The sequence below is a fragment of the Plectropomus leopardus genome, chromosome 4, assembly GCF_026936395.1.
Source record: "Plectropomus leopardus strain MGB_pleo_1.0 chromosome 4, ASM2693639v1, whole genome shotgun sequence".
Classification (NCBI taxonomy): Eukaryota; Metazoa; Chordata; class Actinopteri; order Perciformes; family Serranidae; genus Plectropomus; species Plectropomus leopardus.
In genome coordinates this window covers 14,828,547-14,853,970 of record NC_142179.1, presented here as the reverse complement: position 1 = coordinate 14,853,970, position 25,424 = coordinate 14,828,547, and the positions used below count along the sequence as shown (strand labels likewise).

General features: G+C 41.6%; 1 protein-coding gene and 1 long non-coding RNA gene across 2 annotated transcripts; both read left to right on the top strand.

The window, feature by feature from the left end:
• Window positions 1–3,436: 3,436 nt before the first annotated feature.
• gadd45ga (growth arrest and DNA-damage-inducible, gamma a) lies at window positions 3,437–5,065 on the top strand. The gene is made up of 4 exons (XM_042488101.2): window positions 3,437–3,594; window positions 3,707–3,808; window positions 3,917–4,127; window positions 4,286–5,065. The coding sequence occupies exons 1-4, from the start codon at window positions 3,542–3,544 to the stop codon at window positions 4,397–4,399; spliced, it is 480 nt and encodes a 159-aa protein (XP_042344035.1). The 5' UTR covers window positions 3,437–3,541; the 3' UTR covers window positions 4,400–5,065.
• A 7,498-nt stretch (window positions 5,066–12,563) lies between these two features.
• On the top strand, window positions 12,564–24,588 carry LOC148189741 (uncharacterized). The gene is made up of 5 exons (XR_015776316.1): window positions 12,564–12,837; window positions 13,286–13,349; window positions 15,097–15,249; window positions 23,132–23,187; window positions 23,845–24,588. It is a non-coding gene; the product is annotated as an uncharacterized LOC148189741 (long non-coding RNA).
• The last annotated feature ends 836 nt before the right edge of the window (window positions 24,589–25,424 follow it).

Genomic DNA, 25,424 nt, shown 5'->3' with positions numbered 1-25,424 from the left:
TATATATATATGATAAATAAGCATAATGTTTTTTTATCATATATCATTTGCAATTTTTTTTTTTTACAAATTCAGCATTTTACTCTCCCTATCCATGCATTGTTCTTCAATTGGCTGTTTTAAATTTAATACTATTTAAGTTTTCTTATACCCTTTAAAATCAAACTCCCATGAGGCCTTGGTAACCTCATGGTAGTTTGGATAACATTTAAACTGTTTACAGGATTTACTTGAGAAGTCATCTTTATACAGCTATGCAACTTTGTTTGAAACGCTCTTCTCGGCTTCCATAAACTTTCTGTAGCCACGAAAGTGTCCTTAAACAGTCCCACAGTAACATTTTAGTGACTTTTTCACAGACAGATTAGTGCTCGGGACCTACCACTACAACCACAGTCTGGAGCTGTTTGGAAAGCTTTTCCCTAGTATAGTTTTTTTTTAAAGTTAGGTGCCTCACTCAGGATCATGTGGGAAGACTGTTTCTAATTTAACCTCTATTGGGATTTTCACAGCCAGCCCGGGATTTTCCCCATCCTCTTACCTAAACTGCCAACTGCATACAGAGCTGTAAAAGACACGACATTCTACTCATGTACTCATGTGTACATTAAATTCTGTAAATTCAAACTGTTCAGTAAAGATTTGTTTATTTATTTATTTAACCTTTACTCAAGCAGAAAAAAACCCTTGAGATTAAAAACCTCTTTTTCAAGAGTGTCCTGACCAAGACAGGCAGCAACATAAGTTAAAGACACAAAATATAGAACAAAAAGTCAAAATCAAACTATGCAACTCCTACACAAGCAATATAAAACACAGGAAGAACACAAAATAAAGTTCCAACAAGGAAGGACTAAAACACATGTTAATATATGTTATAAGAGAACCATAAAAACAAGAATAATTACAAGATCAACTAAGAAAAATCCTGACTGGCATGTAGAAATTGATATTAAAAAGTCCTGTCACAATTACTGTTTTCACTGGCAAACTTCACTCACTCTTTCTATTTTTGTATCCTTTTTTTCTATTTATGTATTCCCCTGTTCACATGCACCATGGTTGGAAAACAATATTTTTCTGACTTATGAAGTAACCTCAGCTGTTGGGGAATAACAACACAGGACATAGAGGACTGGTTGATGAGTCATGAGCGTGAGGCTGGAGTCATGACTCATGAGTTTATTCAACATGTTGAGACTAGTTGTGAATCAAGAAAGAGGTCTCTCTCTGAATGACCAGCAGGTGGCGATACCAGTCCATATTACTGAAACTGAACTGTTCAGCGGCTGTGTAGATGGTATAGATTAGGTTAAAGGTCATCCAGTTATCATCTTAGTTTGCCTTCAACAAAATGTCAAAGTGGTTTCTTATTCGAGTCATCATTTATCAAGAAACTTGTGAAGAAAACAACGTTCAACAAGGGGAAATATTCCAGTAATTAGGGGAGATATTGTTGCAGCCTACCTTTTTTTGGTGGTGGCAATGTTCTTTAAGATCCTTCAGTTAGCGATTATACGAGTAGACACACTTTTAATTTAAGACAAGACCAGCCAACATGTGTGTGCACATGCACAGATTTAAGCATCTGTCTCAAAAAGTGAATGATGCTGAATGTAAACACATGCAGTCCCACTGATAAGATAAACTGGCCTGGCTGCGGCACGTGGCGCTTTCGGGAGGGGGCCACGCTCATCTGTCGGGCATCTGCCGCGGGGCACTGAATGGAGAACGGTAATAAAGAGTGTGGGGCTCGCGCAAGACGCACGCACACACACAGACACACACCCCCCAGCCTCATCATGAAAGGACCAGCGGCAGGTGGAGGACGTGAGTATTGTTGTGACACAAAAGTCGCCTTTTTTGACGACACGCGTCGAGTCAAACTGGCAATTAAAACCTCCTTCTCCACGCGAGAACAAAAAGTGGCGTGTGCCGGCCACAAGCTGTTTGGATCACTCCTCCAAACACACGTCGCCAGTAAGACGTCTCGCTTTATTTGGGTCAGGACAGGTTTTGCAGGGTTCGGTTCTGTAACAGACTGTAAACACACGTTAGCTAACCTGTTCCACGCGCGTGCAGGTGAGCCGTCAACAAGCTGTTTATTGAGGGCAAGGCTAGACTTCAGGGAAAGTCTGGATGAGCTATATTTAACACGGCAGTGATTCCCCAGCGCTGGGGAAGTCCAGTCCTTGTTAGATTGTTCCAGAGCTTATCATGGGATGGATTTATTTCAGGTGCTGTTTTACTCACAACTTTCCTTTGACTAATCTGCATATTCAGTTACATTATCACTTGTGGGAAGGCCAGACGTGGATTGGTCTGCTGGGTTAATGGAAAAACATGAGTTGGTAGATAACAATGATATAACCAACAAACACAAGGCAGGGTTTTGGGTATTGAGTGATGAAGTGGTAAACACTAAATGCAATCTCCACTTGTTATGTCATAATGCAAACAATCACATACAAAAAAGAAATTATTTCTGTTTATTCCTTAAAAGAGTCATGTGATTTCTATGTATGCATTATACTGTAGTGTACTAAAAAAATCTAGGAAACAGATTGCCTTGAAAAGTGTAAAGTAAATATCACTATTAGTCTTAATTTGTGTAAACTTTATATCATAATTATGGTTTAGTTATATTAACTTGATTTTGTGAAGTCGTTGCAATTTAAAAATGACAAGTTTAATGAAATCCGTCTTTCCAAGTTTTAGCAGCTTCTGTAAACCAAGTTTACTGTGCTATATATCTGTGTTCTGCTGGTTGCAAATCAGTCAGTCGTATTGTATTTTCTTAAACATGTTAAGAAAACAGAACTCCCAGATCTGCTAACTTCATCATCTGCAAAATCATCTCTGTTATGATCAATTTAAATCAGACCAACTTGGTTTACTGAAGTTACACTTAGAAAGAATAAGGTAATATCAGTTGTATTTTTATAGTTGCAACAACCACACAAAAATAAGCAAATACAGCTACATTTTGAGTAAAATTAACAATTTGATATTAAAGTAAACATACATTAAAATCAATGATTATATTTGGAATTGGATTCTAAGATTATTTTAAGTACAGATTTTACAGTGTATAAATTTGGGTCATAAACATGTCAGAATATTATGTACTGTTTATTGTGCCAAAGGCTACTATCTGCAATGACTCTGAAAGTCCACTGTAAACAGGACCTTAGGTGGTTTTTTTTCATTGTGGTGATGTTGGATGTTGACAAGGCGAGCAGGAATCGCTGGTGGGTGGGGGGCATTTCTTGAAAGGTTGTAATCTTGCCCCCACGTGGGGTTGTCAACAAGCGCCGCGTAACTGCCCGGGGACTTTTGCTTTCCTCACCCCGGCTGCTCTGAGCCAATGGTAGGAGGCGGGAGCGGAAAAGACCGCCCCTTGCCGAGAAACTACGCTGATCTGCTATAAATCCTCCCACAGCCTGTTCCGAGCTCAGAATAACGCCAGGCACTACATCGAGAACCACACAAGCCTTTTTTCTGTTCACTGCAACATCCCGATCGCGCTTGGATTATAACTATGACTCTGGAAGAGATCCGCGGACAAGACAACACAATGGAAAACGCAGATAGGTAAATATTTTACGCATGGATTCAACATTATTTTAGCGGTTTGGTCAGTGCTATATATCTGTTTTGCAAAATACGTACAGTGTTCTGATGATGTGTATGTTTCTTTGTGAAGGGTGCAAAGTGCAGGCGCAGCCTTGGAAGAGCTGCTGGTCGCTGCTAAGAAGCAGGACTACCTGACAGTTGGAGTTTATGAATCTGCAAAAGTCATGAATGTGTAAGTATTGCAATTTGAGATGTTTTTCAAAAGTCAAATTAGATTTCTTTTTCATTTTTACGCGTAAACACGAATGTCCTCTGACCACCTTTCTCGTCTTCCCTACAGTGACCCAGACAGCGTGGCATTCTGCGTCCTCGCCACCGACGAGGAGTACGAGTGTGACATTGCTCTCCAGATCCACTTCACCCTCATCCAGGCTTTCTGCTTCGACAACGACATCAACGTGGTGCGCGTTAATGACATCGAGCGCCTGGCCGACCTCGTGGGCGCAGACGAGACCGGCGAGCCCAAGGACGCACATTGCATTCTTGTCACGGTACGTTCCCAGGCAGGGAGCACCCACTCAGTCAGTAGCCGGCAGCCTGTGAATCATGCATGCATGACGCCTCTGTCTGAATATTGTGCACACGCTGCCAAGTTACCACATGTCTGTATTTGGTGATTCTAAGTATCTCCTTCCTTCTTTTATTCCAGAGCCCCAGTGCAAACCCATGGAAAGACCCTGCTCTAGACAAGCTGAGCCTGTTCTGTGAGGAGAGCCGCAGCGTGTATGACTGGGTGCCCACCATCACACTCCCAGAACGCTGAAGTGACATTCCACTAACTTCACATGATGAAGATGATGAAAAGAAAGTCAAGGAGCTGAGCCTCAGTTAAGGGGGTGTCAAGCCTTTCTGCCTCAAATGTCTGGATTAAGAGGCTGTGGCTGTAAACTCCCCCCCTCCTGCAAGACCTTCCAGTGCATTCTGGGTCAGCACGTTGGTTCTGGATTACCCTGAGGAAGGGTTCAAGTTCAGAGGTCAAGTGTGGACTGGGGTCAGGTGGATGTGGAGTGGACAGAGAGCCTGATGGAGGAGGATTTGGAATGTACTGCATATAGTGCATGAATAGATGTGGCGACCCAGTTGCTGCCCTAGATAGAAGGCAATGGGGAACTGAGCGGAGGAGGTCACAGAGACTTTACACGAAATGGACTTATGAAAGTGCAGATTGACTCTCATGAGAGGGGAACAAGGAAGATGCTGGTCCGAAAGAGAGTGTTTGAAAATGTCTGAATGGACTTAACTTTTCTTTACCAGTGCAGCGATCAGGAAGTTCTTGGAATAAGCAGAGACTTTGCTCACAATCCTGATTTTTAAGTTGTGTCTGAACCTGTGACGGACTATTATTTTTACTCTCAAATATGCAGACAAAAATGCAATATTGTTTGAATTGTAATTTTTAATGTTTTGTAAATAAACATTTTGAAACTCATTCTCTCTTGTCAGAAATGTTATTTCTCCTTTGCATTAGCAAAGATGCAGCAGAGTGTGGGAGGCCACAGCAGATTGCACAGATATAGCAGCGTCAGGAAATGTTGCACGACATCACTTACCCGGTAAAAGAGAAGTAGATAGTAAAATGTGGTTGGCTGTGAGATTCAATGGAAAGATAGAGTAGTTTACAACATAATGACACTTGTGACATGTGCTCTGTCCAGGCATTGACCTTATACTGCTCATACACCAGCTGCCTTACATGACAGCTTGCACAATCGCTGCAGCCAGAATCGAGGCCGAGGCTGCAGAAGAGAGAGCTTTCTTTTGTTTTCTGTGCACAGGCAGCTGAAATTAGAGAGGTCTGTGTGTCATTGAGAAGTGTATTTGGTTGTAGTTTTGTGCATCCACATGGAAATGAGTACTGTGTGGTGTTAATAACCTACTTCCCCTCTTGTATAGTGCCGAAACTGATCAGACATGGAGTATTAGGAAAATCTACAGTGTTGCATGAAAGTTCAGGTGAATAAATCCTGCAGTGGTTTACAAAATTCATGCAAACCATTAGGCAATGCACATGGGGAAAAGTTTCATATTCCTGTAGACATGTGCACACACAGCCGCGTGCAATCACACAAAAGAAAACTTACAGGAATTGGTGCTGCAGCAGAATGAGGGTCAGTGAGATCATTAGTGGCAGGTAAGAGGAAGTGTGTAAGTGTTGTGGTGGGCTCGGAGCTGAGGCTGTCAGTAAAGGGAGGCCCACATCAAAGTGTTAGGAGACTTCAGAGGAACTCATCTTGCTTTTTCTTGGCAGACCCTTGGACCCCAGCCAACCGTTGCTCATACCCCTGCATGTGTGCACGCATGAACACACAGGTGTACATGAGCATGGGCCGACACCTGTATGTGCACACATATGCATGCTCAGAAACTCACACGCACACACACACAGAGGGGGCAGTCCTTCTTAGCATTCTAAGAACTGAGGAAGCTTAACTCAGACAGAATGATAAAAAAACAAGTTGCAGAGAAACAATGCAGGGGCTTTCCATGTGCATTAATATCTGCACTGGTAGGCATATGGGAGAGTTAAGTAAATTACTATAAATACAGACAAAACCAGTCAGTTTCGTATATGCGCTGTCAAAACTGCAATGAGAGTAGGAATAATACTCATTAGAGATACAGATATGAACACCAGTATGGCTTGTGATGACTATTTGTCTGCTGTTGCTGCACTATACTGCTATGATCAAACCTAAAGCCTTTGTCTGAGTGAAAGTTAGAATAATACAACTTGGAAAAATTATCTATAAAAGTCCTAGCCAACTCACTCACTATTTCAGAAACATGGGGAAAAACTTATGTAGCAACTTTGCAAGAAATGTCCCATAAATTTGCAAAAGGTGAAAAGGAAATGACCCAACAATTAGCTGGGGGGGCTGTTCATTAATAACTTTTATAATTATATATTTAAAATTATGTTATAAAAAAAATTGCAATCTCCTTTGGAACACTTTCTTGTTTGCCTTTTTCAACTTCTTTTTTTTTTTGTTTTTTATTTTCAGGTAATTTTATTGTCACAAATTTTTTGCTAATTTTTGGGCCATTTCTCCTTAAGGTGCTTGTTGCCTTCCTTCCGTGTTCTGGTTTTAAAGGGTTACAATGTTCCTACTGTAAACAAGGTCTCAAAAGAGAAAGTATTTCTTTTTATTGAGCACTTGTTTCCAAAAGCACCCCAAATATTCAGGGATTTCTGTTTATGCAGGTCATCGTTCTTCAGGCAGCCTTTTCTGTTGCCATGAAAAAGAAGGCAACAATAGCAGTAGCTACCGAGTCTAATCTTGACCTGTTTTTGGAGAAAAAAGCAATGTTTAATGCCCTAGATAGGACCCATTTTCTTAAAAATATAAATGTTGACTGTTTTATTGTGTGCTCTGGGTAAACAAAGAAAGTGCAAGGTGGTTACAATTAAGGACTAAGTGTATTGTTGACTGAAGCCTTGACCTACTTTGTGTATATGTTACACTGATAAACTTGTGATGGATCAGATTCTTCTTTGTCTGCTTGAAAACCTAATTTCTCCCCATCTGCATTACTCAGACTTACATTTTCTGATATCTTTTTAACCCTGTAGAAGCTAATGCAAGCCCTATGCAAGACTAAAACACAAAACAATGCCTACTTTTTATGCTATGTCCCTTTTGGCGACAGGTGTATGTGGGCCAGCGCAGAACAAAAAAAAAAACTACTCAGGCTACTGTGAAAGGTTCTTTGCCGCTGTTGCTGCTATTTATATAGAGTTAATAAACATCTTCTCTCTGTGTCGGCTGCGGTGCCAAAGCCTGGAGCAATACTTCAGACTGTCGAGGCAGCCCGACTGTCTGCGCCAGGTCTGAGCCAGAGATCCAGAGCCACGATAGACTGGGAGGGAGGGAGCGAGACCAGACAGATGTGTGCTGTGACATAGAAACATTAGTGTTTTCAACTGTGGCACAGAAAGATGGTAAACATCAAGCAGCAGTTTCCTCCTGAGTGCTATCCAGACTGTTTTCCTTTTTTGCTATGAGTTTTCCTTTCTTTCACATGGGCCATTGCCCCAGACAAAACATTCAGTTTATCCATTTAGGATCTACGCCTACTGCTGTAGACACATTTACTTTGATGATTAAAGGGTCTCCAACTGATACCTTCCCTAATCTACATAAAGTGAAAGTATTTTGCTTTAACTTATCTATATGAAGTAAATGTTTATTGCACAATGTAACGGCTATAGAATAATACCACCATGGGGGTTTAGATTGGTTCCCTAAAAGCCTCGCTTTTATTATAGAATTCTGTCGTCCACTGGGTGCGATCACCCGAGAAAATAAAAGTTATCATGGCACAAAGGAAGTGCGTCAACCATTGCACAACAAAAAAGAGGATAGCGCTTCTTCCCCACAGTAGCTATTTTTTAGCTCATCCCAGTTAGTTATTAATAAGAGTATCAATTTAAATTCTTACTCTTCCACCCCATTTTTACTACCAGCTTATCATATACTGCAGCTCAAACAAGCTTCAGACTTTCACTCGGGACTTTTCCCGTGTGAAACCAACGTTCAAAGGAATTATTTAAATAACAGCGTAGAGTGCTAGTATGTGTAGCATGCTATGATAGTGATGTATGTGACATTATGTGATGTTGGTAACAATGGTAGTTATTTTGACCAAGCCATGAGTTCTTTTTGTAAACCTAACCATGCAATTACCCTAAAAACAAAGTTTTTTATGTATGTTGTATGTTTATATAAAAATGACTGTATGAATGTAACAAGCAGAATCAGTACATGTCCAGTGAAAAGGGCAGTGTATTTTGAAAGACACAATAAATGCAACAAGTGTAAATTGACACACTGTCCCTGAACGTCCAAAACCAATGCAAGACGATAACTAGTGAGTAATATATTGAGGTCCACTGACAAAGCGATGGTATTTTACGAGTTGGGATGAGGCCGCCATATATCCCCATTAGCGGAAATGGCTGACGGTGGAACAAGCAAAGCAACTGTGGAAAACATGCAGTGCAGTGTGTCTTATGTTGGTAGCATAGGCCGATCCAGTTTGCAACAGCAGCGCCAACTATAATACCATTTGGAAACACTGAGGGGCAATGGTTGGAGAGTTATCTGTTTAGACTTTAAATTGATTGTTTAGCAATATGGGAAAATACCTTGTCTGCAAAACGAAGCCAGCGCAGATGTGCCAAAAAAATGCAGTTCTTTGAATGGCCACTTGAGATTGCCTTCAGAAGCGCATCTGTTCTCATAGAAACCCAGGTTAAATTGCCCATACTGTGTACAAAAACACTTCTACAAAACCTCAGTTAATAAAAGAGACTGATTTTTTTCCCCTTAAAACAACCTAGGAATTATTTGTTTATCATTTCTGTACAGATTTTGCAGTCTGTGGTGCAAGTAAAGGGTTAAAATTGGCGTTGGAGCTCCAGAGTGTTAATATTTTAGATTTGCATTTTATAAAAAATTGTCCTGTGGTCTTATGATGTGATTATGGTCCAGCAATGTTTGCTGTATGACTATTTTAACCCTGTAGAAATTTACAGTATGTGTTTCCATGTTGGGATATAATTCCCCAACTTGTGGTTCAACTATAAATGCTAAACACTTCCGAGGGACTTTAGTAGAATGATAAAACCTGCCCTTCCCAGAGCCATTACTTTCATGGGGAACTGTGGTCCCTTCTTCCCATTCCCTTCTACCATCTCACTTACAGTAACCACAGCAAGATGCGATTACACGATGAGCTGGCAGGCTGCATCCCCTCTCACTCCACCCTGCTCTGAGCCTGTCTCCCTCTCTCTCCCTCTCTCGCATGGTCAGATTGGTACCATGAGCTCATGGCCCAGCTGGCTCTGGCAGGCAGAGGAGAGGCATAGATAGATGGGTGGCTGGTGTCGGGTGTCTCTAATCTAAGTATGTGTCACTCATTGGAGAAATGAGCTGCACCCTAGCTGCTTCTCCTGCTATTGCTCAACTTACAGTGAGCTCACATCTCTGAGGCAGTGTGGTGAGCCAGCACAATATACAACTTTCAGAAGTTCTTAGATTTGCAGAGCAGGGAATTTCTCATCACTGCGGTGGCCGAGGTGATTTCAGTACAACAACATGTACACACTGTTAGCTAGAAGTCGCTCAGTCTTGCAGTATGACCTTATGTGGGTGGTTTTTGAGTTCTGTGGTTGTGGTTAAGCTGAGGTATAGCTGTAAATTTTAAAGCATACACATACACACACCTAGGCACCTGGGATGACCGCACTGCACTGTGATGAGATCACATCATCTAACCATCTCAGTTGAGAAGAAATGATCACAGTTGTCTTTCTACAAAACCCATAATCAGAGCGAAACAGCTGTGTGTGTGAGCCAAGGGGAGTGTGACCAGGTTGCAAACACACACAAACACCTGACCTACGCTCAGAGATCCACCATGTCCCCTTGGGGGGTAGAGTGACACACACACAGCAGGTCATTGCAGATTAGGTCATGACACACACTTAACTGCTGTTAATGTGAAATACTACTCTTGGTTTGCTGGCTAAATCCAGTGACACAATAATCTTAAATATAGCAGCTGGACAGAGTTTTAAATTTGGAAAATATTCACTCCACTATTTTTGCAAGATATAATCATTTGGATGTTTGTTTTAAAATTGGTATGTCTGAAAAAATTGCCCTGGGATTGCATCAGGGTGTTTGTTGAGTAGCATCTGAATGGATTGACGAGATGAAATGTGTGATTCCTGAGTGCAATGTCTATATTATTACTGTAAACAAGATGATGTGTCTGTCCTCATTGCCTTTTTGCCATGACAAACTGGTCGCTGAGTTCATAAAGATATTACGCATATGATCACAGGGACCTTGCTTTAAGCTCAACAGCTAATTGTAGATATCAGTGCTCCAAGTGCCAGATTTCTTATTTGATCTCACTGCATGGTATTTCATATGAAGAGAACACTATCACTATAAACATTGAAAATAAGAGAGTTCATTTGCAAAATAGATAAGAGCCATTCATATCTTCCCACTGGCAGCACAGAAGAGCTACTACAATCAGCACAGTTTCAAAATGAATGTCATTAATCAGTATCTGAGAGAAAGTGTCCCCTTCTATTCCTGTGATATGACATTGAAAAACAAAAAGTGTTTTTGCAGAACAGTATGATGTCACAATGAATCTTATCAGTTCATCCCTTGAGTACAGGTGGACATTTGTGCCAAATTTAACAAAAGGCGTGACCTTTGACCTTTGATGTATAACCAGGAAAATCTAAATGGTTCATCCTTGAGTCCAAATGGATATTTATGCCAGACTGGAAGAAATTATTTAAAGGTGTTCTTGAGATACTGCATTCATGACAATTAGTCAGATAAACCGATAGACAACCATAAAACAAAATGCCTCTGGCCTCTACTGTCGCCAGCACATACTAACCAAAAAAGCAAATCATGATTTCTGAATATTTAACAACTATTAGATGTCTTACCAAAACAAACAGTGTCAGTTTAACTGATATTTAGTAGCTTGTGCACACAAAAGAAAACATGATGTAGGAAAAAAAAATGAAAACAGTCATATCTGTTTTTGCAAACGAACTTACGTAACCCTCATGGACACATCGAGAATGCGACCCAAGTCCACAAGGAGTGATCTCATGCCAAATGCATTGATCAAATGAGGCTGGGGCTTTGGGCTTGCCTCTTTACATAAGCCGCAGTGAGATAAGTGTAAAAGGCAAAGGCTATTTCAAGATATTCGAAACAGCTCAGAGAGTCTTAGAGTCTCACTGGATTTGTTCTGGCAGAGAAGAGAACACAAGAGGAAGGAAAATGAAAATAGAAAATGAGCCAAATATAGAGCCAGATCCCTTAAAGTACAGCCCTGAGTTTGTTGTCATTCACTAAAAATGATGGTATTTAATGAATGCATCTTATTTCTCCCTCATGCTTTTCCCCTGACCCCTGTCTGCCTCTGCATTCTGTTCATACTTTCTGGTTTACTGTGGCAGCCAGTCTGGCTGAGGTGGGGCAATGTTAAGTGATTTGCCAAATATGGGGAGCAGCCTGTAACCTCCACAGGGCTGACACATTACTGACATAGCTGAGCTTATCCTTCCAGAAGCACATGTACCCGAATCCATGCCAGGAATCCCCTCTCACAGCCCGCAGTCCTCAAGTATGGAGCAGCAGGCCCGGAAGACATGGCCATAGAAGTGCAGCCTGGAGAGGGGGAGATAAACACCGCTGACAGACAGACATACAAATAAAATGTGGGGAAGTTACACGCTATTTGCTCATTTGATGATAGAGTCGCTGATCGGTCCTGGCATGCAGACAGAGAGGGCTGACTGGCTGACCCAGTTGATTCAAGGATAGATAGAAAGTGCATAAAAAAGAAAGAGATGGACACATTGCATGCATGGTGCACATTCCAAATTCCATCACGCTGATGTGTAACACTATGTCAGGCTAAACAAAGTAGTATCTGAAATAGCAACACTCATACTTACTGGGGGATGTTTAATTCAAGAGCAGTGTTGGAACATGCATTCATATGCCAAAGCACAGAAAAGAAGGAGAGAAACAATGTGTGTTAATGTGTGTGTTTGGTTTACGCACAAAAAACACTTGGTTTTGGTTTAGGAAAAGATCATGTTTTGGCTTTAAATAACCCTGTTTTGGGGGCACTATCCCAACAGGAAATACAATGATGTCTGGGTTAAAAATATGCGCTTTTTGTGCCACTATACCGGCTGGAAAAGCAGCAATGTCTCAGTGTGACGCCCCTCCTACTGTCTTGGAGGATTTCCTGGCCGATCTCGTTAGGCAGCTGGCTGACATTACAGAGTCGTTGCCTTGATTACGCTCACCTGGGCCTTACAGGGTATAAAAGCTGGACAAGCCTGCTCTCTCCCTTCCTTTAGAAATCCACTCTGTATCTTTGCATTTTGATTCTGCACCTTCAACACCTCCAAAGCACACTTGCAACACAACCATGCATGGCTTTCACTACTAATTTATCTGATTTCCATACTCTATTGCTCTCTTGTGTGTACTTCCTCGTCGTCACATTCACTGAGCCAGTTTGTGACACTGTAAAAAACAAGTACGTTTCAAGCCACTATCCCTGCATAAAATGCAGTGATGTCTTGGTGAAAGTTAGCACTTTTCGTTCTACTCCCCTGGCAAGTAACACAGAAATGTCTCGGTAAGAAAAAATCAACTTCTCTATATTATTGCCATACCAATCGCAATGCCTTGTTAAAAATCACAGTAAAAATCTTTTTGTGCCACTTCCCCTGCTGCAAATGTCTTGGTAAAAAAAACACTTCTCATGCTACTCCCCCATCAGAAAATGCCATAATGCTATGATAAAAAAAACAACTATTCTTTGTGCCATTATCATGATAGCAATGTCTTGGCAAATATCATGGTTAAAATCCTTTTGTGCCCCTTTCCCTAAAGAACACAATCACTTCTCGTTCCACAGGACAGGAAACGCAGAGATGTCTTGGTAAAAAAAAAATGCTATGCATAGAACTGGGAAAAAACTGATGTGTCACTACAAAATACCCATATTTGGAGCCTAAAGAGCCAATTGAAACACAGTATTGACTAAAACACAACCATTTTTGTTGTTTGTTGGTCTCAAACAGTGGTCTGCAGCTTGGCTCCGAGGTGTCACATCATCCACCATCCCCTCCACCTGCTGATGACAAAGTAAGCTCATAGACTTTAGAAACATTGATATGATACGTATGAAATGTTCAAACATATTCATAGTTTACAGAAACGAACAATGCCAACATTTTCTTCTAGCAACTGGGCTTCCATGTTCTCAGTTTAATGAAGTTCATATTGTGCTTTGGTACAACCAGTGCAAAGGAGTTAAGGCAGCATGACATTATTTTAGAGAGAGGGTGATAGAGAGACAGAGCTAAGGAAGAGAGAAAAAGAGCACAGAGTAAACAGTGACTGCCAGACTGCCTCTCTACTTTCAGTGCAAATGCTAATTAGAAACCTCGAGAGAGGCAGAGCAGCCAGGGACATGGCCTGCCTTGACACAGGGAAAAAAAGGAGAGTGCAAAAGAGAAAAGGGAGGATAGATGTCCGAGACACGATGAAAAAGGAAGAGATAAAGCAGATAGAGCAGTAAAGGAAAGGGCAGCGAAAGATCCCTGTCGGAGGCCTTGTTTGCCTCTGCTGTGTCGTCATTCCATTTCAGGTCAGGGTTATTAGGGGAATGATGATGCAGCATGACAGCCTCCTGCTCATGCACAAACAAGTTTCTTTGAAACAGTGTGTGTGTTCTTGCGTGTTATGATAGACCAAGACGACTCAAACCGAGCACATACACACATTATATACATGCACACAACAAAAGCATGTGATAACCTTGGTGGGTTGACCATTGAACTGACCACAACATGTTTTCAGGTTTCCTATACACATGTGAGGCTTACATGTGTTTATAGTTGTTAAAAACATGCTCCTTGAACCACTAACATATTGCATAATAACTTCAGACCTGGATGGACTGAAAATGTTCTTGGCAACATATCTTATCTTATGTTGCCTCCATTCTAACAACAAGCTCACTGACGGATCAAAACAAGCAGCAGCTGACTGCATGTTCACACTCTTTGCCTTTAACCGCCAGCAGCAAAGAGGAACAAGACTCGTAAACACAAATCATGCATTTAAAAAAATGAGCTGGAGTCATGAGCAACAACACTGAGAAGAGTCTCTTTCATGCATGAGGGAACATTTATAAGTTTGCACACCGCGGCTACATGTGCAGCATTTCAATTTGAATTTCCTCCCAGAGGACGATTTGAAAGTGCAATTAGAATTTTGCACGGGGTACAAAAGGAGAGAGACATGTTTTTCAAGGACTTTTCAAGAGAGTGATGCAATTGCCCCTCTTCCTTGCGCTTGGGTTTTTTTTCATAGCAACATACCATACTTAACCTAGTAACACACTGAGGGTGCATGGCAACAGTGGTTCAGCGTATCCCGTCTCCTCTCCCACTCTCCTTCCTCTGTGCCTCTACATTCCTCTGTGCCCATCATAAAGCAGATACCTTTGCATCTAAACAAGCCCTGTGTTTTGGTGGGTGCGATGTCATTGATGGAAAAACAAAAATAAGCTCTTTTTGTTTTGCCAGTGTTACTTAATCTGTAGGGATGGAGGGACAGGCAGAGGGAGAGCGGGAGAGAAGGGGGGAAGGGGCTGTGCACCAAGGCCCGGGTACCAGCCAATCAGAAAGCAGGATAAGCTACAGGCAGGCATAAACAGGAGTTGTTGCTGTTGGTAACAGAAATCTGATTGGCTGTTGGGAGTTCTTGCTCAATAGGATAGGTGTCTCAGTGTGTGGGTATTTTGATCACTGTTATGGATGTGTTTATCTGCCGTTATGTTCTTTAATAACCTTGTTATTCTTCCCCCTTCTGTTTTCACTTACAGAGGTGGATTTTATGGTCCAGCCACTGAGTCCATACCATAGTGAAATGTTCCCAGCTGTTATGTACCGCTGGGTGCTAAATCTTATGAACTTTGGACACCTTCAGCGGTTGGCCTGCAGTGGAAAGGCCATATTGTGCTATCTGGGCTGCAGAGGTAAACACACAAAAGGCTGCATATTCCGTAAAATGACCAGTGTGGGGGAAAGCTGTGACGCTGGAGGACAGGTCACTGACACAACTGTTGTGCATAATGAACCTGCTTTACTTCACTGATGTAAAACTGTTGTTGCCTTGCAGTATACAGTTTGATTCCCTAACAAATGTTTAACACATATTTTTAACACATATAATGTGTGGTTATGTTTAGGCACAATAACCACTTAGTTATTGGGAGAAAAAGGCCATATTTTTGCTTATAACAAACTTTTGGTGGGACAATAGAATCATTCACTACCATTCTTTTCTCTCTAAAAAAAAGCGCCAGCTTTTGGTTGCACAAATGTCAATGAAAATTAGGCCACTGTCTTGTTTGAAACACCCCGTTTTGGTTGTACAATCACCACTGAAAATGTCATAGCTGTGTTGCAAAAAAAAAAACCATTTGCTTATGGTGGCCCAATATTCACTGAATATGATGCCACTGTGTTGTTGAAAAACGCCTGTTTTTGGTGGTACAATCTCTGCTGGAAATGGCTCTGTTTTGCAAAGAAACACTCACTTTTGGTGGGACAATTGCCACAAGACATGCCACCATTGTCTAGTGGCACATTTGCTGCTGGAAATGCAGCTGGTGTCCCGCTAAAAAAAAACCCACTTTTGGCTGCTCAAATAACCCCTGTAAACTGATGTCTCTCTTAAAGACAACCAGTTTTGTTGTTTGTTGATGTCAGTGGTCCGCAACTTGGCAGCCTTCTTGTCTAGGTATCAGTTCATCCACCGTCCTCTCCACTTTCACATGATAACGTCAGCTCATGTACATGTAATCAGAACTCTGTCACTTTAGAAACATTGCTAAGATACATATGCAATTGCAGACATGTACAATGCCAACAGTTTCTTCTGGCGACTGGGCTGAAATTCTGGCTCAGGTTTGATGATTCCATGTCATAAAGTCACACACAAACAACATGTTCAGGACTACAAATATGCAAAGTCCTCAAAGGCAATGTAATAACATGTAATCCTAGAGGCCGGCCCAGTCTTCCTGTGCCCAGAGTCACACTCTGTTTACCACAGAGTCAGACAGAGCACACAGTGCTGCACATGCCGGGTTTGTTTACATGCAGTTCCTTCCTGAAAGGGGCGGCGCCACACACCCGGCATTCCAATGTTGCTTTGGAAACAGTGCTCACACAGTAGCCAATGGCAGGGCGGGGATTATGACATGTGTGTTTGTGTGTGTAAATTAATCAAACAGTGTTGACGGGGGAGATTTTTTAATCAGCTCACTCAAGGAAGAAAACACTGGGCAATAATACCAGGATCAAACAATCACATGCCCCTAAGCCAATTAAAAATCAACAATCTAATCTCCCAATGAAGGGTTATGAGGAGTGTTCATCTGCCTGTGTATTCGTGTGTGTGCCTGGTTTGTTTGTGATAAATGTTCAACACACTTTGTAAGATCATTCTTATTTCTGCTGTTGTGACAGAAACACATTATTATTTTCAGTTCTTGACTTTCAGCTTGTGGGGGTTAGACTGGGGTTAGAAGGGCTGTGTGTGTTTGTGCATGGGCAACTGTCACACTACAAGTAGAATCCTCAGTGTTTTTTTGTGTTTGCGCACATGCACAAGTGTACATGTGGTCGTTATGTGTGTTTTCCTTATACAGCTGTTATTGTTATGACAGGTTGATTGCTGGCTCTATCACCTGTTTTAGGTTCCTTTACCGTCAGGAGCTTGTTGTCTTCCAGTTAACGCTCACTTTATCACTGTGGACAAAAAAAAAATCAGCAGCTCTGCTATCTAGCCAATCATAAAAAACAGTAAACTCACACACGATAGAACATAAAGAAAATGTAAGCCATACATGTACTTGGTGTAGTAAAAAAAACAAAAAAAATCATGTTTCATGATAATTAGTTGTGACATGTTTTTATGCAAATTGCATTTTAGTATATTTATATAACATTTTCTTTTCTAACAGAGGCTGAAGTGATTAATTGTTAAACAGCATCAGCGATGTGCAAAAAATGTTCATGTATTTGCAGAGTTGTGAAATTTGAAAGGAGTGTAAGTGTGGTCTATGTGTGTTTCCTTGTGCACGTGTGTGTGAGTGAGAGCCGATATACAGTAAAAGCTCCACGTTACCTGCCAGGCAGGAAGCAGCTGTAGCTGCAGCTGCAGCAAGTAAACAGTAGCTTCATAAGCATGTGTGAGTGTGTGTTTTACTGTTTATTTCCTTAAAACAGGGGCATCTTTGTTATCTCTCTCCATCCTTTGTTGCCTCTGTCTTAAATCCACAAGAAGCTCTTCAGCTGAACATGCCCTCAGGGCAGGGAAGAGGTAATCTAATCAGTAATCTACTTTTTTTATCCTTTTTGTCCACAGCATGTGAGCACAATCACGTTTGCATAATCACTGGATGTAGCAACTGAGTGACAGTTCATCCATAGCAGCAATATGGATGGGCAAATGTAATACTGGCTTGAGGTCTAGTAGAAAAGTTTCTGTGCACCTCCACTGGGACGTGAAATGAGATTGAGGATTGTCTCCCGTGGAGCTGGAGATTCAGTGTCTTGCTTGAGGCCACTTCAGAAACATCAGTGGTGGCTGAGCAGGTCCAGTTTGTTGGAAAAAGGCATTCTGAGTGGAAGAAAACGCAACATAAACAGGCACCGTGAAGCAGTTAGAACATGTCAGACAAAGCTTTTTATTTTTGAGTCCAGTCTGAATCTAAAGTGGCTCCTTTGTCCCAGTTTAACAGCACAGTGTCAGGCAGACAGTTTAGGAAACAAAGAATGAAGCTAGCCAACCACAACATCCTCTGCAGACTCCTCAACTCTACCCGGCAACTACTGTATACTGACTCTAAGCCAGTCTCTTGCAAACAAACACAGGCATGCACATGTGCTCACAGACATGGACCGCAGACAAAAGATCTCACTCAGTTTGCAGGTCAAAGGGGATCTGTAGGATTGTCACTTTGCATGAATGTGCACTGCTGTATGTGTACGTTTCAGAATGCCCTTTGTACACATGCCTGCATTTTCTCTGCATGCATGCACGGAGGAGGAATAAGGAAGTTCTGCATCTGCTGTTTGTCTTCATTAGATAATAATTTCTTTTACAGTATTGTTCAGTGTGCGGTGTGTGTGTGTGTGTGTGTGTATGTGTGGGTGGTCAGTAATATGTAAGGGGGCTCCGCGTGGGCAAGCTTCATTCACAGCCCCGGAGCAGGGCAAACATTCACTGACGTCTGACTTGGAAAGTGACAAAGACAGACTTTGTTGCCTTTGTGGGCGTACCGAAAGAAGCAAGGCTTTGAGTGTCCCGCTTTGATTGCGTATGTGTGCGTTTGTGTGTAGGTTGGGTAGGTGGGGGGATATATGAACGTAAGGGAACTTTAATTCCGACAGCGAATGAGAGTCCGTCACCAGCATTATTAGCAAAGTTAGAACGCTAAAATGGCTGATTTAAGCCTTTGAAAGCTGGAGTAACATCACTTTTCTTGTGCTGCTTTCAGACATATTTCATAAGTATTTAACCCTTGAACCCTGAGCAAATTGGTGCAAAAACCATGGAAAAAAGGCAACAGGCAACTTGGTTAGAAATGTCATACAAACTGCAAGAAAGTAGTAGATTTAGAAAAAATATTTTTAAAAATATTGATAGTTAGTTAAAAATATTTGCAGATTTGAAATTATATCACAAAATAATTCTAATTTTTAAGTACTTGTTTTTAGGTTAATTCATTTTTCATGTTATTCTTTTTCTCTTTGTTTACTAATTTGTTTACTTTTTAAAGTAATTCTTTGGGGTTTTTTTTGTTTTTTGTTTATTACTAATTTCTTTCTCATTTTTAGGTAATTTCTTTTATTGCTCATTGTCCTCTTTCCACATTTTTTTAAATAACTCAAGCAGATTTGCCAAGGTTTCTCTTTCTTTCTGTCTCTTTCTTGTGGTTCTCTTCCACACTTTAAAAGAACAATAACTGCACACAACTTACATGTTGCAGTGTGCACTTTCACTCCCCCCTGAGACCCCCCTCCCATACTGCCCTCCTCTTCTTATCACTGTCAAGTTAAGGTTGCTATGTCTATATTGAGTGTGTGTTTGCAGCACAGAGCATTCGTGTCACACTACGTCCTTTCAGCTTCTCCAGCTCTCTATCTTAGCAAAGCCAGACATGAGTCGTCTCCCATTCAAAGACAAATCCTCTTTGTTGGCGTAGATTCAGAAGCAGTGAATGTCTCTCCAAACACACGCAAAAACGCATAAATGCACGCACACACAAGTCCCCCGAGGGCTTGCTTCCTTTGATCTGAATCTTACTCAGCCAGAGACAGTGCAGCAGGTGTGAGGCAGCCGTCAGGTGTGCGTGTACGAGAACAAGCGTGTGTGTATGTGTCATCAGCCATATGGCCTTTAGTTGCTCACTACACACCTAACCCACCTCATGCACCCACTCAAGCGAATCAGCCTCCGTACAAACACACACACACACACACTTGTTTTCACCCTGTCTCCAAAGCAGCTGCAGTATTTAGAAAACACACTGACTGGTGAGCGCACAAGCAAGGGCAAATCACAACAATTTCTCGGCTGGCGCTCCACCAATCAGACGGCTGAGGCTGAATGCAATCACCAGCTGAGCCAATCAGGGATGAAAAGAGAGGGATGGCCAATAGCAGCAGGAGCCAGAAAGTGAAGCAGTTAGAGATAGAGATAAACCAATCAGGGTCTGACGATTGAATCCATTGATGTGTTGTTTTTGAAGCTCTGCTGAGAACTTTTCCTTTAAAGTCAAGATGTTAATGCCCTTTCTTTGTAATCCTAACTTTATAGCTATTGATGCACAGGGAAATCCAAACTTAAAAAAGATTGGCGTGTCATAGAGCAAATCCTCGCATGTTTTTTTTAACTCCAAAACTGAAAACAGAAACAGGTCTGCTGCAGATGTTGCAAGATGATGAAATCACAGAAATCGGCAGCGCAAACACTACGGCTTTGTTTTTTTTCTGCTTTTAACAGGTTTTCAACAAGTTACTGTACTTCACAACTGTCTGTTTACACATGCTTTTTTGTTTGTGCATGCGCATCTCTCCATGTTCCTCTAAGTGTGTCAGCGCGTTTGTCCCAGGTCACCCTAAAGTCTCCGACTTCATGGACAATAAAGCAGAGAGGCGTGTCATTGACACACGTGCTGCCAACTGTTGCTAAGACACAAAGCGAACATAAAAACCACTTTACTGACTGTGAGGGCCCCCCTCCCCATGACCACGGCACACTCCAAAATCATGAGCCACACACACATACACACACCCCTTTCCTGGCTCCATTGTCCCAAATGAATGAGTAGAGGGGTGTGTGTGTGTGTGAGGACAGCTGGCTCTCTGGCTCCATCAGTAGCAGCTGCCCCAGCCTCAGGCCCTCAGGGTGGAACAGTGCAGATTAGAGGGTGGGTGGGGGGGGGTGTGTGTGTGTGTGTGTGTGTGTGTGTGTGTGTGTGTGTGTGTGTGTGTGTGTGTGTGTGTGTGTGTGTGTGTGTGTGTGTGTGTGTGTGTGTGTGTGTGTGTGTGTGTGTGTGTGTGGCAAGGGGACGTGTGGCCCAGTCTGGGGCCCAATGAATGGAGAAGAGGACGTCTTTTGTCCGACTCTCTGTGTCATTTTCATAGCCTCTCCCTTTTCTTTCTTTTTTGTAATCACCAAAAACAAAAGGAAGAACTTTTTTTTTTCCTAAATGAAAAATCAGGATGCAATGTAATTTAGGTGAAAGACGGGGAGACAGAGAGATAACGAGAAAGACAGACAGTGAAAGTAGCCTGTCCAAAGGCTTAGACAGCAGGATGGAGACAGCGACAGACATGGAGAGTTTTGGGTCCCCACTGGGTGCTGAGTGGGGGCAAGCTATGGTGGCTTAGCGACAGCTGTTAGTCCTGCCTATAGGATATCTGAGCCAGGCCCTTTCAAGAAATACAAGGCTGTGATGAAGAATAGAAAGGCTACTTTTCTGCATACTGTGTGTGCAGAGGGAAAACATAAAAAGATTTTGAAAACAATGGGTGTGGATTGTGCAAAACATAAAGAGTGGCACACTTCACCCAAATGTCTCTGCAAATAAAAAGAGCATTCTGCACAGACAGACTTCCCCATCTAAAGAGCCATTTATAGCCCTGTTTTCATCCATGTTGACTTATTAAGACACAATGGCATCCCCAGGACAGAGCCACACTTTGTTGACACAGAGGAGTCATTCAGAGCTCCACAACAACATGATATTTACACAGCAACGAGTGCTTGTAAGACTCATGCAAATCTGTTAATCGAAAGCCCCATTCTGGTGCACCGCAGCCTTTACCTTGAAACATCATGAAAAGTACACAGAACTGAAGGTTAAAAGCTTTGAAGAGCGTTGAGTCATATGTTTGCAAAATCCAGGTAATGGAGATAAATGATGGAAAAGGGATAAATGAGGTGGAGTCTAACCTGAGAGATAGTATGTGATACATCGTAAACAGCATTTTGAGACGTACTGACCTTCATAGAGAGTTGTGCAAAGTCTGCCTCCATGCTTTATTTAACTTTCATCAGATGCTAATACAACACTGACTCCCAGCTGATTCTTGGATCTATATTCTCTGTGCAGCCTCCACACTTCTGTCCTCCTCCTCCTCCTACATCCTGCACACACACTGCAAACCCACTGACCCTTGTTGCCAAGGCAACACGTCAGTCTGATCCAGACTGACAGCTCTATTGAGGCTGTCATTGTCTCCGATGACAACCGACGAGCGATGCTTAATTAGGGTGAGGGATGCCCCAGAAATTAGGACGACGGTTGATTCAATTACGGAGCCCTTTGTCTGCTCTTTGTTTATTACACACATCGCTATTAGCCGTAACGATAAAGTCGTTTGTCTCTAAACATAACTTTGCCAGGAAAAGAAAATTGAGAACAATGCTTCCTTTTTGGAAATTTTTTGAAAATGTGTTACATGAGGGTATTTGATCCCACATGGGCAGTGAGATCAGCATAATGACCGCCTGTGAATGGTGCATTCAGGGGATGCCAGAGAATGTGTTCAAAGTTATATTAACAGCAGCAACTGTCTCGGATGTGGGAGCAGATCTGGAGTCTGCCTGTGAGCAGAGAGCCAATCAGCTGGAAGGAAACTCTCAGCAGAGAAGATAACTGGGATCAGATGCAAGCCTGTATTTATAGAGAGTGAAACGTCCTAAAGTCTAGCTTTGGCTAATTATTAAGACATATATTTTGTAAATGTTATGTATCATTCTTATTTAGTATACCATATTTTCCAGTACGTTGCATAACCAAAAACAAACATTATTATTCCATTTTCTCAAACGTGTCGTTAAAAGGTCACAGGCCTGTTGGTGCTGAGTCTTCACCTAACAGCTTACCATGCACTTAAGTTTTAAAAAAGTCTGGATCTTGAATAGAGCAAGATTCGGAACAGCTGCATCCATTGCGGGTAATCTCCGAAAACACATTAGTAAGTGGAGGTTAATTCCACCCTCAGCTGTCGGGGAAGCTTCTGCGTTTTTGGCAGATATAATCGGAAACTGTTCAGCAGGTAATTATAAAGTAAACAGGACACAGCATGTATTCACGTGTTTATTTGTACTTTTATGCACTTAGCTGAATTTAAAAGCAAGGAAGTAGACTAACTGCACAAACTAAAGGGAAAAAGGTGTTTAGCTTCAGTCATTTGGACCGAGATGAAAAGTTATAGTCTGTATGAGTGAGTGCTTGCTTGGGTTGCATGATTTATCATATTAAAATAGAAACTTGGATTCATACCTCTGTGCAATCTCACTCTAATGTGACCATTCTGCTGTATTTACATTAGCAGATTCATGTGATCCAATGAAAGGCCAAAGGGGCAGAAATGGAAACAAATCTATGGTATGCCACATAAAGTATCAGAATATTATTCAATTCCATTAATATCATTTGTGTCTTTTTATGTATATGTCTACCCACACCTGCCTAAGGGTTAGGGTTACCACACTAACCCTCGTAATAATATGAAGTGTGGAATTTGTTTTACACTCTTTTTTAACAAAGAACAGTAACTTTGATAGTCATTAATCCACAGTATAATTTGTATGTTACAAATGTATTAGCCGACTATGATTTTCAGTCATCCTCTGATAAGCTAATCAAACAACCACAAACAGAACAATTAGTGTAGCTACCGTAATGTAACCAACTAGGAACTGGAGTCCTGTTTTAAAGCCTTCAGCATTTTGGCTTTTGCCATCTTGTTTATTTGGAGCCAAAAGTGACCATACTTAGACGAGAGTTTGAAGCTGTGGAAGAGTGAGAGAAGGATCTGATTCACAGATCGTAGCGGTGCCTTGCAGACAGCTTGTCATCTATATGCGTAAATTTAGGCCTCAATAAAATGTAAAACTTTCATCCCCCATACAGTTGTCATGAATGCTGTCATGTAATGTTATGAAAATAGCCATAGAGACCAAAACTATTTTTGTACCAGGCTGTAAACATGTTTATTTCTGAGTCATGAATTTTAACATAAGCGTTGGCTTCATTTTTCAGCCCGTGAGGTTGCAACTTGGAAACAACCTGGCACAAGAAGGCACCTCGGACAGAGTAGACCTCTACCAAGGACAAATGCTGGCAGCGCTCATACAGTGGTTACTTCTGGTAACACTCACCTGACCTGTCTTGTTGTTGCAGAAGTGTAACACCTACTCTCTGGTACGCCCCCAAATTGCCCCAGTGATTCTGAGCTTAAGGTGTGTTCATTTGGGGTCGTGTTTACCATGTTCACGACATAAGTCCATATAAACAGCCCCTCATGTGGTATTTACAACCTAATAAGTGGACATTTTCTGGAAACTCCAAGTTTATGAGCTGTCCTTGGAAGGCCTTGGAAGCTAGTTTTTGTGGTGAGTTAATATTGGCCTATTGTAATTTTAGTTATATAGAGTTAATCTTTGTAATTTTGTAATATGTCTTGAGGGAATGTTGATATTCCTAATGGCCTAGCCTTAATCCTCTGATAGTATACTTTTGCATTACCTGCATTATCTGACTTGCTTGCTAACTTGCTAACTTGTTTGCCTCGGTGGCTACAAGATACCATCAGTAGCGTCCATGGTACCATTGTCTAGCAGCATTGCTCTCACGACTTAACCACTTGAATGCTAAGCATCTCATGTACGCTGCCATTTTGGCTCAGCCACCTCCATGTTTGCTTGTGACGTCCGAGGTGAGTGCCATGTGCATTGCAAGTTAAACGAAAGTAAAAATTAATTCAAAATTCAAGTGAAAATTAAATTTAAGTGTGTATGACTGTATGCGTGTGGACTCCAGGAGCCAATGTCTATGCTTGTTCAAATGGGGATACGAATGAAGGAAGAAAGAATTTGTGTATACATTCTGTGATTCGGATTCATTCCCAAATGTAATTTGTTTTTCTTTAGTCTATGCTACACTCTTCCATCAGTTTTCATGAAAATTGGGCCAGTAGTTTTCCGTAATCCCGCTGACATACAGGCAAATTGCACACAGCACCAGAAAAATGGCTTCCTTTGTGAAGATATATAGAAATAATTCTGCTGTTTATCAAACTTCAAGTATGTACTTCTTTTTTTTTAAGGAGTGACAAGAGAAAAAATGGCAAGACCAGTAATGTAACATACAATTTGCTCTCTTGATAAAGATATAAACCCCTTTACAAACCCTTGCTATCTTACACTGTCAGTAACTTTCCATTTACATGTTGGTGAAAAGCATCCCACTGCAGCCATCAGTGATGCCCTTATTTACCACAAAATGATTATTATCACGCGGAAAGAAACCATGTCAGCAGATTGTGATGGCCTTTGACACAGAGGAACTTAGGCACCTGGGTCTGGTTTTCCTGACCCTTTCCACTGTCTGTTTCTACTACAATTTGTCAGATTGGTATCTGTCTCAGATGACAGGTTGGGTGGGAAAAATACTGCAAACAACACACACACACACACACACCTGTTCACAACAAATAAAAGGCACGCTACTGCTGTTGTGTATGCAAACATACACATATGGATTCGGAGTCTTGCGCGTGCGTAAACGAAAACAGAATATACTGTCAGAAGTAGTCATTTTCCTCCCCTATCTCTACTGTT

Coding starts and splice junctions, on each gene's coding strand:
- gadd45ga (XM_042488101.2), top strand. CDS start 3,542: ATGACTCTGGAAGAGATCCGCGGACAAGACAACACAATGGAAAACGCA. Junction 3,595..3,706: donor ACAATGGAAAACGCAGATAG/GTAAATATTTTA, acceptor TTCTTTGTGAAG/GGTGCAAAGTGCAGGCGCAG. Junction 3,809..3,916: donor TCTGCAAAAGTCATGAATGT/GTAAGTATTGCA, acceptor TCTTCCCTACAG/TGACCCAGACAGCGTGGCAT.